Genomic DNA, 17,950 nt, shown 5'->3' with positions numbered 1-17,950 from the left:
AGGACGGACCTGCCCCCCTGCCTCTGCCCCATGTCCAATAAGAAGAGACCCGGCTTGACACCTGCCTATATACAGAGGAGGAGAGCAACATCTTCAGCGCTGGTCTTTGGAGGTGGTGGGGGGGGGAGGGGGAACCAACCCAAAACACAACACAACAGGTCAGAGCCGGAGGCTCGCTGGTACTATAAAACCCCCCCAAGACTATGACTTCCAGTAAAATTGAGATGCCAGGGGAGGTGAAGGCAGATCCTGCAGCTCTGATGGCATCTCTGCATCTGCTGCCTTCTCCCACTCTCAACCTTGAAATCAAATACACCAAGGTAAGTTGTGCTCATTTGTTCTGGCAGGGAAATTCGTGGCTTTCCCTCCAAAGAAGGGATTTTGCTTAAAATCAGTTTCATTCTGCCCTACCCAACTTGAGCGTAGAGATTAAAAAAACTTAGTCCTGAAAGGCTGCCTTGAATCTGTAATAAAGGAAACAGATTTTTGTTCCTGTAATCATCAGAAAAACCACAGGATAATAGAAAAGCAAATTAGATCTGCTGAGATTGGCTTTGCCACTTCTCTTTGAATGTATTTTCTACAGAGCCATTGGTGTTTATTTTCAGTGCAAAATCAGTAGTTCTCAAATACGTTTCAGTTGCTTTTGCTGTACTTTAGAGGAAGTTACTATGCATACCTGTATATCTCAATCAGAAAATAAAAATGTTTTCTTTCTTGAATTACCTTGTGTGCCAAAGGGACTCTTTTACAATTCCTGGAGGACTCTTAATACTACCAGGTTGTTACAGCACTGGAACAGGTCTCTCTACTGACTTCCGTGATTCTTGAATGCACCCTTCAACAGTATTGCAAGAGGGCATATTTTTTTTCCTGCTAACCTTTAAGACTAATTTTCACAGAGAGAGGATTAAGAACAAACTCATTGGGTCAAGGTAGAAAAATCTGTGGGTTTTTATGGTGTGTTATGGGACTAAGTGGTTTGCGTCAATTAAAATGGGCTTTAAGAACAGTCATTTGTAATTGCAATTTCAAATTCATTTATAGATTTTGAATCTTTGCATCCTTAGTATCTTCAGTTAAAGAATGTTTTCCTGTCTGCTGGAGAAGTTTCAAATGCATTGTATACACAGATTACAATGTGTCAGACTTTGTTTCTAATTACTGAGTAACTTCATGGGAAAATAAGCACATCAGCTCTGGAAAAAGGTGATAACATTTTTATCTACTGGAAATACAACTTCAGGAGCTTTAAAGCTGATAGGAAACTCATTTTGGCCGATGCAGTGTAATTTTTTCCTGCATATCATCACTTTAAAATGCTTTTCATCTTTTCTGTTTTTTTTTTTAAGCGGATGCCAAAACTAATTTGTTCTCTAATTTGTTACAGCAATTCCATGTTCCTAAAGAATATTTCACAGGAAAGTCAACTCTTTTAGATTTCATTACATTTTAATGCAAACTGCAATATGCAAATTAAAGGATGCATATGGTTTCTTGCATATTTCTCTGAAAACAGTTTAAATAAGGAATATGGTTATTTGATGTTGTGTGGTGTTACACTTTGGGAACAATCATACTGTGCAAATAGCATTTGGCATGAATTCTGTTTGAATTTTATTGCTGGTTTCAGGGTAAAATATGTTTCAGAGGTGTTCAGTGGATAATACTTGAGAGCAGTATCGGTTTGCATAATAAGGGTACTTACATTTCTCTGTTGTTTAGAGAGCTGGTTCTAAAGATCTTTGAAAAACCGAAGTCATTGGCAATCATATCTTCCTGTCTGTCAGAACATAAACTGGATGGTAACCTTTAATAAATCAGAAAATATAGTGCCATCATCTCAGAAATGTGTAAGATGTTATTCATTTTATACTAGTGGAAGAAGTAAATGAAAGTTATTCTATTTCGGTGATAAGCCAAAACCAACGACAACGTGTTTGCTTCTTCTAAGCTTGGTTTTGAGATATCAGGTAACTTCTGGTTGTTTTTGAGAGAAATTTGGTTTAGGACAGGTATCGAATATTTCACTTGGCACATCCTCTGTTTCTGTCTTTCTGCCTGTTTCTCTCTTCTCTCCTTTTTCTCTGCAGGAAATACAAATGATTTATAGATAATCGGAGTCTTCAGCTTGCAGTCTTGTCTTGGGCAGGACTTTTATCCTGGATCCACTTTCCCACCTATTACAAGGAAAAACAATCAAAAATGAAATAATGGATTGTAACTTGATGCTTTCTGTTGGGGGAGTGGTCACTTCGTGTCTTAAGTGACAAACAACTTCCATAAACAATAAATAACATTAGACTAAAGCACTTTGGAGAAAAACAAACAAACAAACAAAAACCAAAACAAAAAAAAACCCAGAAAACCCCCAACAAACAACAAAAACCCAGCAACCCTAAGCCCTGTAAAATCAGACATCTGTAAGCATTCCTAGCAGTCTCTCTCCTGCTTGTTCGCTGAGAATTTTAAATGCACAGCCAGGACACAGAATTCTTGAACTCTTTATTGCATCTAGCTCTGAATGTAAAACCTGAACCATTTGGGATTTAATTCTTTATGAAAAATAGAGGTACTCGTGGACATTTTAACTAGGTGAAGTAATTTTTAAATACGTTTTGCCAATTAAATTCCATTTCTGGAATTCTAAAACGGTTTTGTTAAGATAGAACGTGTTAAAATTCCAGGAATCCCTACATGAGATTTGTCAAAGATTTGTAATACGTACTAGAAAAAAAGTAAATTTATTATTCGTAAATCTTTAAAATACTACATTGTCCTTGGAATTACTATGCAAGCTCCTTTCAAGAACATAGATAAAACAAATACTACACATGTCATTTTCATGTATATATGATTATTTAGCAGAACTACTGAGACTTGTGAAATATTCCTCTGGTAGGTTTACTGAAGAGAGCAGAAAACTGTGTGTTAACTCCTTCTGCTCTGTGCAGCTGATGTACCACACAGAAGCAATGCAGTTTTTCATTGGTCAGAAAAAATATAGTTAGTGATGCAAATTACATGATGCCATTTTTTTAATGTAAGATGTGCAGCAGTACCTACTGTGACTTCAATACTGGGAGTCAGTCTATGCTGCTTTAAAAAAAGCCAGCCATTAGAAATATTTTTCCCATCTTTTTAATAACTTGGCATGGTCTCTGTGAAATACAAATTGGTTTAGATGTGCATAATAAGAATTGGCGCACAGGATGCGAACCAGACACGAAGCTGAGTGTCCAAGCACACAGGGTTAAGTTTTCCTGTGTAGCTAGCAAGTACTAGAACTGCGGCACGCAACGTTATCTCTCTTTTCATTGTGATGACTCTTTAATTCTCTACTTAACATTAACATTTGGGAAGGATTGCATCTGCAGAACAGGGTGGTGGTGCCCTGTGGTGCAGCAAGCCTTTCTCGGGCTTGCCAGAAGCGTGTTGGCAGTGCTATGCTCCATACATAAGGGAGCACGTAGGTAGGAAGGGGAGCAGCCCTCTCCCTGGCAACAAGTCGTACTTCCTCAAATGTCAGCTCTATGCTAGAAACTCTCCCCGAATGGGCTGCTCCAGAAATATCAGACGTGTGAGTTAAGCCATAGCATGACGTCCAGTAAGGACGCGTCGTTAGCGTGTTTTGTACAGGACGCACGCCTCTTGAGTTGATGGTGCTGAGAACCGAATCACTTCTGAGGGTGACCGGAGGGTTCTCAACTTAGGATTATATTGATGCTTACCTCTTTCCTGCTTTTATAAAGCTCTCTTCTCCCTCCTGAGACTTGATAGTGTATCGTAACAGACATAGAATCAGCCCAGTTGCAGTGTTTTCCACCTGCTATCTCCGTTTGAGGGGCTAAAAGTGTTTCTGCAGGATGTGGCTATCCTTCCTTTGTTACAGTATAATCAGATCTGCTTTACAAAGTATTTTCATAGTGTCTCTAGTAAGTCAGGTTGACTTTAAAAGGCAGCTTGGTATAAAATGAAGACCCTAGAGTTCTGTGCTGTCCTAGGTTAGTAACTACACCATGTAACTGAGTGAACAAACATTCTCAGTTTGCATTATGTTGGGGACATTAATCCAGCCGGATGTTTTAAGTTTTGTTTCTTGCTTGCTAACTGATTTAAGTCTGAGAAAGAGCTGAAGAACTTTAGTGTAAGGAAAAGTTGAAGAATTGCAGTTTTGAGAGGTTTTTATAAAGAGCTGCTCTAAAGGGGTAAAGCTGCAGAGCTGTTGCAGTGGAAAAGTATGGAAATGTTGCCGTAGTAATAGCGTGTGAGTTGGCTGACAACCTTATTTTCTTGTCCTATGTAAAAGGGTTTGCCTCTGCTCTTACACCATACGCTAAAGTCAGATCAGTTTCTAAACACGGACCAGGTCATCTACCCAGCACTGCAACACAAACCTGTTTGTATTAAGTGCAGGCAAACTGCTTCTGGAGAGACAAGAACTAACAAATAGATTTCAAATTCTCATGTGATAAGCATTTGGGTTTGAAGTGTTTTGTTACTAAGTTTCTGTATTTTCATTCCCATTTTGCTTTCTTGGCATTGCCTAGAAATGAATGCTGCAGAGCACTATTACAGATTCTTCGCACCAAAATTTTCAGCATGTGTTTATCAGATAAAATTCTAGACTGACATTAAGATAAGAAGCAGGAAAGTTATTTTATTTACAGTAATGTGCAGAATCTTTGTCATTTTTTGAACTGAAGACAAGCTTTGCCAAAACTTGGGTAAGTGATGAATACATGCTATTTCCCCACCTGTCTTTCCCTGAATAAGCTCACTACTTTAATGAAGTCAGATTCAGTGACTGATACTTGAAAAAAATCAGTTAGCCTTCTGGGTCAGCTCAGCGAGCGCTGTCCAGTTAGAAAAGATGGGGCACAGAAAATTAGAGATGTTTGCTTAAAGAGCAGACAAACAGAACAGGTACATTACCCCTTTGGGGAACACCTCAGTATCTAATGCTGACACTAGATATGTCCCTTTGTAGCATCATATGTGAAGTTTTAGGGTATATACTGTATTTAGTTTTACTGTCTAAATCTACAAGTTTTAGGGTATATACTGTATTTAGTTTTACTGTCTAAATCTACAGTTTGAGTTCTGTTCTAGCGTGTTCATACCTGGTGGTTAGTATTGCAATCCATCAACCCATGTAGCAACTGCAAACTCTGCACTTCTTTCCAATTAACAGCCTGAATGTAGGATTCTTTTTTTCCTCCCAAACCTTTAAGGTCTTCTGCACAAAGCCAGTTTGCCCACGTTTTGCATGAGGGATCAAGAAACAATCGTAGTCCTATGCATATCCAGTCCCCTGCCTTTGCTTCCTCCAGTACAGCTGCTATAACTGTGTTAATTCAAGAGCATTAAAAATACAGAAGCTACCAGGCTGAAACTGTCAACAGCTAGATAACTGCTGGTGATAGCTACTATATTACTGAATAGGTAACTCTTGTAGCAGTGACCTCTTGCTGTGCTGAATTTTTAGGAAAAGACTGATTCTTTAGGGAAAAATGCAAACTGGTTTAATGCATCAAACTGTACAGTAGTATATTGTCAGAGGGAAATTTTCTTCTCTTTGGCCAGTCTGTAAGGTCAGATGACACATGGAAAGACAAAGGTTATGCAATTAGTGTTTTTCTCATCTTTGCACAATTGTTTATGATTTCAAGTATTCTAATACAAAATATGCATATATTTATTTGCACACCAAAACCAGGCCAGTAATAATCAGAGCACTTGCCTAAGTTGAAGAGCAGCCAAATTGATACCCCTGCTGTGAAGCAAACGGAGCATAAACCTGAATATGGATACCTACTTTCTTGTGGTGGACAGGTCCCAATTTTGGATGCTGTCCACCTTTGGCTATCCTTGGAAAGAGTCTCACATTCTGTCCTGTTGGATAATTCACTTGTATTTATGAGGCCTGAGAGATACCAACTTGATAGCCCAACAGGCAGGACACTCATGGAGGAAAAGTAGGATTCAAGTCTTTGCTCCAAGAATACTCATGATGTTGGACAGAGCAAGGATTTGATCCAAGATCTATGGTTGTCCAGGCATTGACCCTAACTATTGGATTATTGAGTTGGGACAGTGCGTCTTGAACATGGATTTTCATTCTCTCACACACACAAAAAAAATCCCTCTTTAATTCTCCATTCCATTCTGTCCTTCAGAAACATTTTCCACAGAAGTTCACCAGTCCGGGTACATTTCCATATTAAATTTCTGTCTTGATGTATCTGCATTTTCTGATAACAAAATCCCCACAGTCTGATGGTCTCTGCTCAGCTTCTCCATCTCTCTGCTCATGCAGAATGGTTCCCCACAGACCTTAATGCCAGTTTGAAGTTTTTCACTGCCATAAACTGCTTTGTTCCTGGGAGCACCACACAATGGAAGCACTGCATCCATTTATCTTCCCTTCTATACATTGCACATTGACAGTTGCCTTCAATCAGCTGTTCATAGACACTGCATGTCACTGGGGACATATCAGCATCTAAAAAGTGATTTGAACCCTTCCTTCCAACAGGCTTTGCTTTGCATTTACTACTTTTGGCAAATTTTCTCTGCTTTTGAGTTGCCCAAATGCCTTTTAACTTCAGCACTCGTGGTATTTTCTTCAGTACTCTGATTAGTCTGAATATTTTTATCAGCAAACTCTGTACCTTACTATTAATGATCTGCAAAAGCAGGTGGACCAAGGTATCGATTGCTAGTCACAGTAATGAAGGAGCACCTTGCTATTAACCTCTTTCCAGGGAGAATTATCCATTTATTTCCAGCCTTTTTATCTTATCTCTTAACCACTTTTTAATCCATAGCAGGACTTTATCTTTCACCATATGGTTACAAACTTTCCTTAATAGCCTCTTGCTAAGGACTTTATCATCAAAAGCCTTTTAAAGTCTAAATAAATTACATCCACTGATTCATCTTGCCTCCTCATTTGACTATCTTCCAAGAAATCTCACAGGTCTACAGAGATAAACGACAAAAGATGAGTTCAGTGGTCCATATAATAAATTCTTAGTCAGATCCTGCATAAAGACATATTTCTTCTTTTGCAGTTTTGCAGCTGTCTTTTCTAAGACTGAACTGTCACATTTTGCTATTTATTTTTTTGCAAATAGTTTAATTCTCTCCACTTCTAAAAACCACAACTTTTTATATTTGCTTTTTCTTTTTTAAAGAGTAGAACTCGCTCTTTGAAACAAATAACCAAAGCATCAACCTCAGCTCAAGTGAAAGAAATGAGAGACAAAAAATGCATTTATACAGAGACAACATTATAAGGAAGCTATGTAAATACAATATAAGCACAGATGTGTAAAGGCTTAAAAAAAATCTTCAGGAAGTTGTTCTGTGTAGTCCTCTAGTGAGAAGGCCTCAAACAAGCACTGGCATCCCTACGCAAGCACAAATAAGTGCATAAATAGGGATGTGAAGACCTACTACTAAGTACTATTTGGAGAACAATGAAGTCTAAAAAATGATTGCCATCTAAGGGCCAAATCACTCATTACTTTTGTGCTTACTCAAATGAACAGAGGAATTCCTGTTTAGACTGCATGCACCTGATTATTTTTTCTCCAAAACACAAGTTCCGTATTTCAGAATGTGTCTAAAAACGTATTTCTACTGACCAGCATTTTCTGTTACTTTTAAACTTTGTGACATGGCGAGTGTCAGGAGGAAGGAGCCAGGCTCTTCTCAGTGATGTCCAGTGACAGGACAAGGGGCAATGGTCCCAAGCTGGAGCATAGGAGGTTCAACCTGAAGAGAAGGAAAAACTTTTTCACTGTGAGGGTGTCAGAGCATGGCCCAGGCTGCCCAGAGAGGTTGTGGAGTCTCCTTCTCTGCAGACATTCAAAACCCGCCTGGACGTGTTCCTGTGTGACCTGGTCTGGTGATCCTGCTCTGGCAGGGGTTGGACTGGATGAGCTTTCGAGGTCCCTTCCAACTCCTCATATTCTGTGATTCTGTGATGGATGCAACACATTAATTTTAAGTTACAAAGTGTAACTAAACTTTAAACACAGGAGCACTTTATTACAAAAAGTATGATACGTGAAGCCACGTCAAAGTGTTGCTGCAATAGCATTGCTGAGTTAGTCTCCAACTGACAAAAGAAAAAAAGGACTTCACTCTTGTTCACTTCAAGTCAGCTCCTTTCGCAGAGAGCCTACTGAACTAGATTTTTACCTTATGACTTGAAACATAATACATTCCAACTGTGTTATACTGAAGTGGGAAATACTTCAGAGCAGAGAGCCATCCACATCAAATTCTGTGACCCAAATGAAAATGCTTAAGGTCAGCTCAATCTCAGTTGACCTCAGCTGAAGTTTAAAACACAGGGACTGCACTGACCACTGGAGTATGGGCCTTAATCTGTGAGGGACTCATAGGTAATGAAGACTTTGAATTGAATTCAGAATCTGAAGGGATGCTGGTGGGACAGCTGTGATGAGGCCTACAGCAGGTGGTGTGGCTACAGCAAGGATATACTGTGCTGATTTCCATGTGGATTTCCAGTATGCCCCGATTTAAAATAAGGGAGTTAAAAAAATCCATTTGGTAAGTCACAAAGATGTAGTAAGTGTGGAACAAAAGAACAGGCTGTGGCCTCATTGCTGAACTCAGATGAGAAGACGATACCAGGGAGACACTGTCCTTTTGCCATGCTCTGGTCATTTCACGATGATTGTGTAGCATCCCTCAGTTTTGACTCAGAAACTATCAGAAAGTGCCTTTCCATACAGCAATTCCAAACATACATATTTACACAGGTAAAGACTTCACTCTAAAGTTAAACTGATTTATTTCCATTTAATATGGAAATAATGTAGCTATTTACCATTTCAGGTAAATATAGGAATTATATGACCTTCATATAAAAGCTGCTCTTACCCTCTTGGGAATAGGTCTGCATGCCTTAAATTTGGCCTCAACTGACTAGAGCTGGTCAGAACCGCAAGTCTACATGTCATCTGCAATGTGATCTTTCCAGTTGGAAGGTCCTTCCAGGTCTGTGCTGTGGAATTGTGTTCTCATGCTTCAGTGAGAAAAACACCACTTACTACATCATCATCACCAGCACCACCACCTCCCCCACCACCCTTGGTGGCTTTTGTGCAATGTCTCAGCTTTTGCAAACTGGAAGTATTGAGATGCATTAGCATTTGGGATTTCCTTCAGGAACTTTATTTCAGGTCTTTGCAGCACAATTGGGACTGAAGGACCCTTCGCTTGGACACAGCCTTTAAATGGTCTTTGGTGTATTGCTGATGTTAGAGCGTTAGTAAAGATGAGCCCCAGAACAGGTATTTTACCTGTCATCTTCTAGTGTTCGAGCTAGTGGCTCTGCTTGTCTTCCCTTGGCCCTACAACATATCCTGAATTTTGGCCAGAAATATCAATAATCTACTTTGGTATAGCCAAATTAAGATCCTCCCAAATGAGCAGCCACTTCTGGAAACACCTTTAGTCTCCCTTTTATACCTTTCATAGCCAGGTTGGTTTTGGAATCCACTGACTCTCCCACAGCTTGTATTTACTTATTTATTAAACTTAGGTTTCTTTTGGCTGTTTCGTTTGTGTTACCTTTTGGAATTATTTTTCAGAATATTTAGTATCCATTTTTAATTTTCATTTTGTGTTTTGCAGCCTTTTAAAGTTAGCACTTTGTTTCTTCTTTTTGGCCTACATTTCTTCTCGTATCTTCTTGCTTAGCTACCCCATTTATTTTCTTGCTTGTGCTTCCGGTTTTTAGCCTTGGGAATGCAAATCATTTTTGACTCTCTCACATTCTTAAGCCTCCATGCTGATTCCATGGATTTTAATTTCCTAGCTTCAAGCAGGGAGTTTCTAGGTTACTTCCTCTTCTTTTAAAAAAATAGCTTCTTGAAGTTTAGTATCCCAGAGAGCAGGACTTCTTCATGTGTTTCTCTCCTGCAATGAAGCTGAAATTATTTATGTGGTAACCACTTCTCAGGGGCTCAGACCCAATTTTTAGTCCTTGAGAGGACTATGTCAAATGTTGTTTAGATTAGGGTGCAGAAAACTGTTCTCTGGACACTATCTTGACGCAGCTCTAACTGAGCTAACAGGCAGTTACTTTTGCACCAGTCTTCTTGCCTTTACATTTTTCCACTTCAGTGTCACTTCAGTTGCTCTTATCCAGAAATCAGTACTTCGGACCTGCTCTTATCCTTCATAATCTATACTGCCTCTGTGTCCATGGGTCTATGTTATGTGTTATGTTTCTCTTTCAAGAAATATCCATGCAATTCCTTGCACACAGAGCTGCTCCCTCCTCTCTGCAGCCCTACTTGACCTCCCTATGTAGCTTATACCTAGAAGTTGTGGCATGATAATTCTCATGCCCTTATGCTCAAAAAATTGTTGGTTTTTTTTCTCTCTGCAATACAGTCCAGATCACCCATTTTCACACTTAGATTTCTTATGCTGGTTTATGTGCTTTTATTTCCTAACTGTAAGATGACCTAGATGAAAATTGTGATCTAGTTAGTTGAAAAACCCTGTAAAGTCTTTTCCAAAAGCTCAGCCACTAAAGCACTTCCCGTGACATTGCACCTCACTTCTTTACAGCTCTGCTAGTGTAAAAAGTCCTTAAAATAGAGATTAGTTTTAAACTGGCTTTAATACTTCTTTGTACTGTCAAATTGATTTGAGGAGACATTTATGTAACTGCCAGTTGGATTCATAGTTGTTTTTTTGTTTTTCGGGGTTTGGTTTGGTTTGGTTTTGTTTTTGAAGGAACCACTTCATTTCGTTGTTTGAAACATTTGGAGTTTATTTTAAATGTTCTTTGCATCCAGGCATAAACGCACTGTCCTGATTCCACTGGCTATTTTCAGAACTTACCAGTATACCCTAATACACACATTTTACATTTGCTTATGTGTAGTTTTTTCAGCTGTAACAGAAATAGTTCAGGTTTATTCTTTAGTTAGAAACTACCAAGAAATTACCACCTGCCTGTCCAAATCAAGGGGTTTATTTTATTCTCTCCGGTTTCTTCAGTTGTGACGTATGGTTGCTGCAGTCACGTACCAGAATGGCCTGCGCAGACCTTGAGAAACGTGCACACGTGTTTTTCAGGACATCTGGCTAAGTCTTCACCCCTTTTCCCATTAGTGCTTGATGTTTTTGTTGGTCGTCTTCTTTTTGTCCTTATCACAGCTACGTAACGGCCTCTTCTTTCTTTTGTGATGTCTATAGGATGCTCTTTTCCTGAGAGGTGAGAATCATGCTCTGCTTTTTCACTTGTCCATCTGAAACGGTGATAGGAGACTAACACTAAATGGGTTAGCTGTGCTGATGATAACCTAGTCTTGTTGGTCCAGCCCTTTGATAGTGAATTTAAAATCCGTTTGTTAACATTGCTGAAGATATTTTTAGCTCTCATCGCTCAAGTGCAAGTGTTAATATTCTGCTTCTTCCGTCAAAGATCTTAGAAAGCATTAACTGATTCAGTCTCACTGTAAAACTGGTGACAAGGCTTCTTCACAGATGGGGGAGTTTAAATTTGTAGGAGTGTAACCATGACTAACTCAGACAGTAGGTCAGTGTCAGAGGCAGGATCTCTTCCTAAACCAGCCAGACTACTAGAAGATAAAACCTCTTTTTCTGTACGTACTATTCTGGGAAATGAAAACAGAGATCAATTTGGGAGCCAGTGTTTACATGCCGATGCACAGCTACAGTTCTATATGGCATTAATCACATGCTTTCCTGTGCACTCACCTATACATCCGCATGCACTATAGATGAAAACAGCCCTTTCTCATGCTCTTTGCACTCTTTCTGTGTCACTTTATCAGGAGTTGTCACTGTTACTCCCTTGAGTGTTGCCTGGGAGGCAGTGCCCTCCTTGCTGGGAGATCTGCATAAGAAGTTCAAATGAAGCTGAAGCTTGCAGTGTTGCTGTCTGTACTGTTGTGTTAGGAGGAGGAGTACTTCCATTGGTGCAATGCAGTGGCAGTACTGGGAGTCCAGGTTGTTGTCTCTGGTGTTGTTTATATGCAGTTTTCAAAGGTTTTGTTTTATTAAGGTGCTCCAACATGGACAGAGGAGGAAGGCCCTGCCGTTTAGATGACAACCAGAAGCCCATTGCAGAACATGCCCAGAAACAGCACAGCTCTTTCTCCCATCAGCCAAGACAATTGCTTTTAATGTTTGGATTCTAGCTGAAACACAAATGTGTTCATGCTCTTGCTTTCTGTCTCAGTTCATTTCTCTCCTTAAGGGAGCAATAGGACAAATCCTTGATAACTTATTTCCTGGTTAGAAGCCTTTACATTGCTTTCCTAGAGTGGTTCCCTGTGACTGAGGTCCTTTGTAGTCAGCTCTTCCAGCTGTTTCCTTAAATGGTCTTCAGGGAGACTAAAAGCAGTGAACCTGGAATAACAACATTTGACTTCAGCTAGGTCCCATGAGAATTTAGTTATTACTTAATGGATTGAATTGGTGACATACCTTATACCAGATAACTGCCAAAGGTTGCATGAAATTAACCTTCGCAAACGGCTGGTTATTGGTCTGCTCCTTGCAGAAAGCTGGGCATTGGGTGACATATATTTGCTGTAATTAATACTGTTTTTCATACCTTTACGTGCCAATAGTATTTGCAATGTCTGGGTGAAAAATTTCTCAGATTAAAGTCTTGATGGTGGTTTTAGCCATTTAGTGATCATGTGTCACTGTGTTCACTACACCAAGCATAAATCCTGTCTTGTAAACAGCAGGGAGACTAATGAGGTTTGCCCACATTCTGGTATCATTACAAGGCGTTTCAGCAGAGAAGAAGGGAATTTGGTTAGAAAGGGGAAGAGAAACATGAATTCTAAAGAAAACGGGGAAAAATTTTCTCAGGACCGCATATATGAACTTTTTTTTTTTTTAAGGAAGGGTTTTTATTGACAAGACTTATAACCTACTTTGCTCATTTAAGGAAATCTCTGCATAGTTAAGTTTTGGTTTTGCCTTAGTCCATTTTTTTAATGCTGCATGTTTGGCAAAAGGTGAAGGTCATGTTTTTAATTTGCACACTCAAGTTATTAGTCTGCTTCTATTTAAAGGTAAATAGAAGAGCTCATTTTTCATGCAGGCCTACATCTCTATACAGAACAGCTTGCCAGTCACATATAAAAATGTTAAACTTTATTAAATATTTGCCTGATTTTGCTATACCCTGAAGTGTCTTATTTGCTTGGGACTGTAATCAGCTCTTGCAAGAACGCTTCACATCCAATTTTAGTCTTAGCACCACAGCATACTTTGGGGTGTAAATTTGTCAGGTATCCAAGAACAGCAGGATCCTTTGACAGCTTAAGCCCGGTTCTCCCCAATCAACCTTATGAATAATAAAAAGTAGAATGACCTGTTTCAGTTTTGTTTATGTAAAGTCCATGGCTTATCAAGAGAAAGAACTGGAGGAGGAATCAGAACTGAACTCCGAGGAAAGGGAATCTAGCTCAAGATTGCTTCTCTCCAGAAGAATATGCTGAGCTAAATAAATCAGTATTTCCCAAGATGTCTTATTGAAAAGAATTTCCAGCCTGAGAGATTTCATTGCAGCATTGAATGAGAGGTGTTGGGTTCCTTTGCATCTTCTTGAAGAGCAAAATGTGTTTCCAAATCAGACTTCTGGGAATTGTTATCTCACAGCTTCTTCTAACAAACACGACAATTTGTTTTAAAGGCCTTCACCAAAGATGTCATAAGTGGTAATCCCTATGTTGTAAGTGGGTACTTAATGTGATTTAACTTAATGCTGATGATGCAAAGCTATTCTCCCCTAAAGCCCATTAAGAACATCCAATTTTCTGGTAGACTAACACTCCTGCTTATTACCATAGAGATAAGTGACTGTTTAACCAGGACAATAAGGAATAGTTTCAAACCAAGGCTGCAAAACTGAGTGGCCACAAAACTGGTCATTGTGAAAGTTCAGACTTTGATTGCAAATGTCACAAGCTGGTTTTTTAATTTATTTTTTATTTTTTTAGGAGCAGTTTGAATTTCTCTGTGTACAAACATGTACGTACAGGCACTTTCAGGCACCTCAGCGAGTACTGGTGAATGTTGTTGTTTATGATATAGGAAGCATGGCCTAGGTAGAAAAAGGCCAATGCAAGCCATTCATGTAAATGAAATAAAGAAACTGATAAATACTGAGTTTTATTTCATGTCACCCTAAAGTGCAGGTAATTTTAACAGTTTATCCAAGTTAATGCTTCTCATACTGCATGCTTATATGTTTGACTTTTTGTGGATTCTGTACATGCAGGATGACGTGAAAAGGAAACATCACTGGCACCGTTTAGCAAAACATGCTAACAGTAATATTTGAAAATGCAAAATAGAAGTGAAGGCAAACTTCACAGGAGCTTATGGCTGCTCACTTGGGTCTAATATAGAGTTAGCACTTTGCAGGTCAGTGGCTCTGCTATTTGTCTCTGACCTAACAGATCTGGAGTTCTTCACATCAAAACCAAGTCTTGCTGAGCTGAGATCAAACGTGTTAAGGTAAGGATCCTGCCAGTGATTTATCGTGCCAGGGAGGGGTGATCAGGCCATAAGGGGCCACTGCAAATGAAGTTGACATTCCAGCAATTTCTCATGTGTAGCTATAAGGTAATTTTCTCAGATGGAGCTTTTAAGTAAAAATAAATTTGCCCATTGCATTTTTCTGTGTTGCCTGTAGTGCCTGAAATCCTGGTAGGAGTACGTATTTATGCAGCATAGCTAATTTCTAAGTAAGAACTTGTTCTTTGGTGATGAACATTTAAAATGACAGTTACCTACAAGTGATGATCTGCTGGATTCTTTTAAAATGACAGAATATGTTCCCCGTGTACAAATAAATAGACCACGCTTTTTATGTCACACATAATGAGCACACAAGATTTGCGATGCACAAATGATGCAAAATACAGAAAAACTAGACAGGCTAATGCAAGTGTTGTTTGTACAAACCCCTCCTCATTCCCACCGTTTCAAGTGAGTGCTTGTGGAAGGGTTTCCAGGATCAAGTTTTTAATAGCCGCAACTTCATTAACGGCCAGTGACAGCCCAGTAATTGATTCTGTAAACAAATACTCCCTCCTCTCCACTCCTGATTTAATGGATTTTTAGAAATCTTTCATTATTTCATTTTAAGTTGCAGTAAGTGACATCAAGTATCATGCTCCATAAAAAAAACGCTGCCATCCTTACCCAAATCATTCAGTGATGGCTGTTCTTTGTTATTAGTGGAAATGTAGAGCATGCTTAATTTTTTAGTCATCCTGGTTTTGAAGCAATGTTTTCTAATGCAGTGCTAAGCAAGACAGTAAATATCCTTCTCCAGCAATTAGAGAGCTCCACAAGTGAAAGGATAAGTAAAGCTTAGGAGCTTAGTTTCTGAGGAATACATGAAAAATTGCCTGAGCTATGGGAAAGTGTTATTGCTCCTGTGTCATGCTACTAACAGCAGATAAATTTTTCATTAGCTGAAAAAAAAAAGTAGAAATTACTTTGAGGAAGCCTTTATGTGCTGTAAGTAAAGTTTCTTCCCTCAGGTTTAATAAGGCAGCCAAAAGGATTAAAATGTTAGTGGTGGGTATAGTTCAACAGACAATACAATCTGAAGTTTCTTCTCTTTAGATTAATTTTCTTGAACAACCAGGCGCAAAATAATCCCTTTAATGAGACTGAATTGAAATAACGGATGCTATATCAGCATGTGGTACAGTGAGAAACTAAAATAGGAAAGGGTATCATCACAGCTTTGCAGCCTGGGTTTTGTGCAGGAAATACTTGAGGGAGGAGGAGGAAAGCAAGCATGCTACTGCATGTTGTTAAGACTTATTTAATCTTCTTAACTAATTACTCAGACTTCCTAATTCAAAATCATACAAACAATAACGTTTAGATAAGCTGGGAGTTTTTTCAAATGGGTGCCCCCTACAGCTTAGAAAATAAACATGACAGGTTTCCCCTGTCTGATGTGCTGCCATTTGCAAAAAAGAACAGACCCAACTCTCAGAAAGGCAGAAGACTAATTAAGAGAGGAAGACAGGCAGGTCAAACATTTGGTGTGAGGGATTTGGGACACAGGGGAGAAAAAAAATCATGTTACATTCCATTTTCACAGCAAACTGACAGGAGGCTTCAAGCCCTTTCTCTGATTCCATTTGCTGCTCCAAGATCCTGGATTCACCCAGTTTCTCCTCCCAGTCACACCCATGTCCTAGCGTCCCATTCCCCAAACCTATACTAACTGAGCTGGCTCAGCAGAGGCCTGGCCACATCAACCTCTGAGCACCTAAACAAGATGCCTAAATGAGTGGGCCAGTGCAACAGCCACTGGGGAGCCAGGCCCTTGCTGGAGGGGGGGATGACTGAGCACACCTGAGGTCCTGGGTGCTGCCCTGAGGGAGTGCTTCTCCCTCTCCTCGCACCCCACAGTGACTGGAAAGAGGCTGAGCTTCTGCATTAGATGCCACCATTAGGTGCTCGATCATATGAATCCTCCTCCAGTCTGACTTCATTTCCACATGCTGAAGTGTCACTGAGACCTCGATGTATTCACTTCTTTTAAATACTTGGCTTCTGATCCAAAGTCCACTGATACCAAGGACTGTTTTTCATTTCAGTAGGCTTGGCTCAGGCCTTGCTGCTTGGAAGTTACATCCAGAGAAGCCGAACGCGCTAGTCTTCTCATCCAGACGTGTACCCTTGGCACAGGACTCGGGTTGTGTAAACAGAATTCTACTAGATTTCCACTTACTGCTGTGCTGACAGCAAAACCAGAGCAGCCTCATTCACCACTTGTGCATTTTCTTTCCAATTCCACTTTCTGATTCTCCTGCTGTAGTATGTTTTTAGATGTTTAAAATACTCCAACCCGCTCAGTACACTCTGAAGTTTGTACGCTGCATTTCTTGAGTGAAATTCCAAGCTTGGCTTAATGAAGGAAATCCCCATTTGTGGTAGACCATGTCTAAAAACCATGTCGTCATCCTTCTGGCTCTGAAAAAAACCCAACATCCCAGCTTTAGAAATGAGCTGCTCTTCCTTTTCAGATTTTTTTTCTTTTGGGGAGAGTGGGGCTCGGCAGGGTGAGGTAAGGAGAGAGAAGAGGGAAGGAGCCAGGGCAACCTAGCAGCCAAAGAAGAAACATAAAAATCAACACGTTCTGCTTTAGTTTGGTCCTCACAGACCTCACAAGCTCTAGAGCAGGCTTCCAATGGAACAGCTTTGTCTCCCAGTACAAACATCCCTCTGGAGACTGTTGCCATTGCTTCCTCCATCACCTGGAGCCTGATTCAGCTCCCACTGAAACCAGTTGGATTTTTCCTTTTATTTTACTGTGAGTGGGTGAAAACCAGCTACGTCCACAGGAGCTTGCTTGCCAGAATTAAATTTAGTGCCAAGTTTGGTGTTACTCATGTACAGGTCACTGTTATCTTCTTAAAACAATTACAGTTCCTCCACAGGTGAAAGGCATCTCATTGCAAGGACCAAAATCTGGATAACTTCTGCAGGCCTAAAACTGCTTCATGGTAACTAATGAAGTGCATGATAACCATTTTTGTCTGTATCCTCAAGCCAGCCAGCCTGCCTGCCTTGCTGTATGTAGGTGTAGCGTTTGACAGCAGTGCAGTCGTTGGCACTACCCAATGAAGGCTCATTCTGCACTGAGAATGTCTGGGGAGGTTGGCCTCAAAGTCTGTGGAGCTCATCTCAACTTGTGATTTGTGAACTGCAAGCAAGGAGCAGTGGCTGTTGCTGTTCAATCCTGACCAGCACCTGAACAATCCCCTTCTTAAAGATGAAATATAATGGCACTGCTGATCAATTGCCAGCCCATCAGCAGTCAGTCGTCTGGGGTTGGCTTTTGCCTTCCTAGTGCCTACTTACTAACCAGGTT

The 17,950-nt window shown here is 40.0% G+C and overlaps 1 protein-coding gene across 1 annotated transcript in view; it reads left to right on the top strand.

Annotated features, from left to right (window-relative positions):
* Nucleotides 1–104: 104 nt before the first annotated feature.
* Nucleotides 105–17,950, top strand: part of LOC104546486 (retinal dehydrogenase 2) — a 44,754-nt gene continuing 26,908 nt past the window's right edge. Inside the window, exon 1 of the mRNA XM_010191890.1 lies at nucleotides 105–320. Within this exon, the coding sequence (XP_010190192.1) occupies nucleotides 204–320 (117 nt within the window). The 5' untranslated portion in view covers nucleotides 105–203. The remainder of the gene's footprint in view (nucleotides 321–17,950) is intronic.

The sequence above is a fragment of the Mesitornis unicolor genome, unplaced genomic scaffold (genome assembly GCF_000695765.1).
Source record: "Mesitornis unicolor isolate BGI_N332 unplaced genomic scaffold, ASM69576v1 scaffold18599, whole genome shotgun sequence".
NCBI classification, from domain to species: Eukaryota; Metazoa; Chordata; class Aves; order Mesitornithiformes; family Mesitornithidae; genus Mesitornis; species Mesitornis unicolor.
Note: the sequence above shows the minus strand (reverse complement) of the source record. Positions and strands in the feature narration are given on the sequence as shown.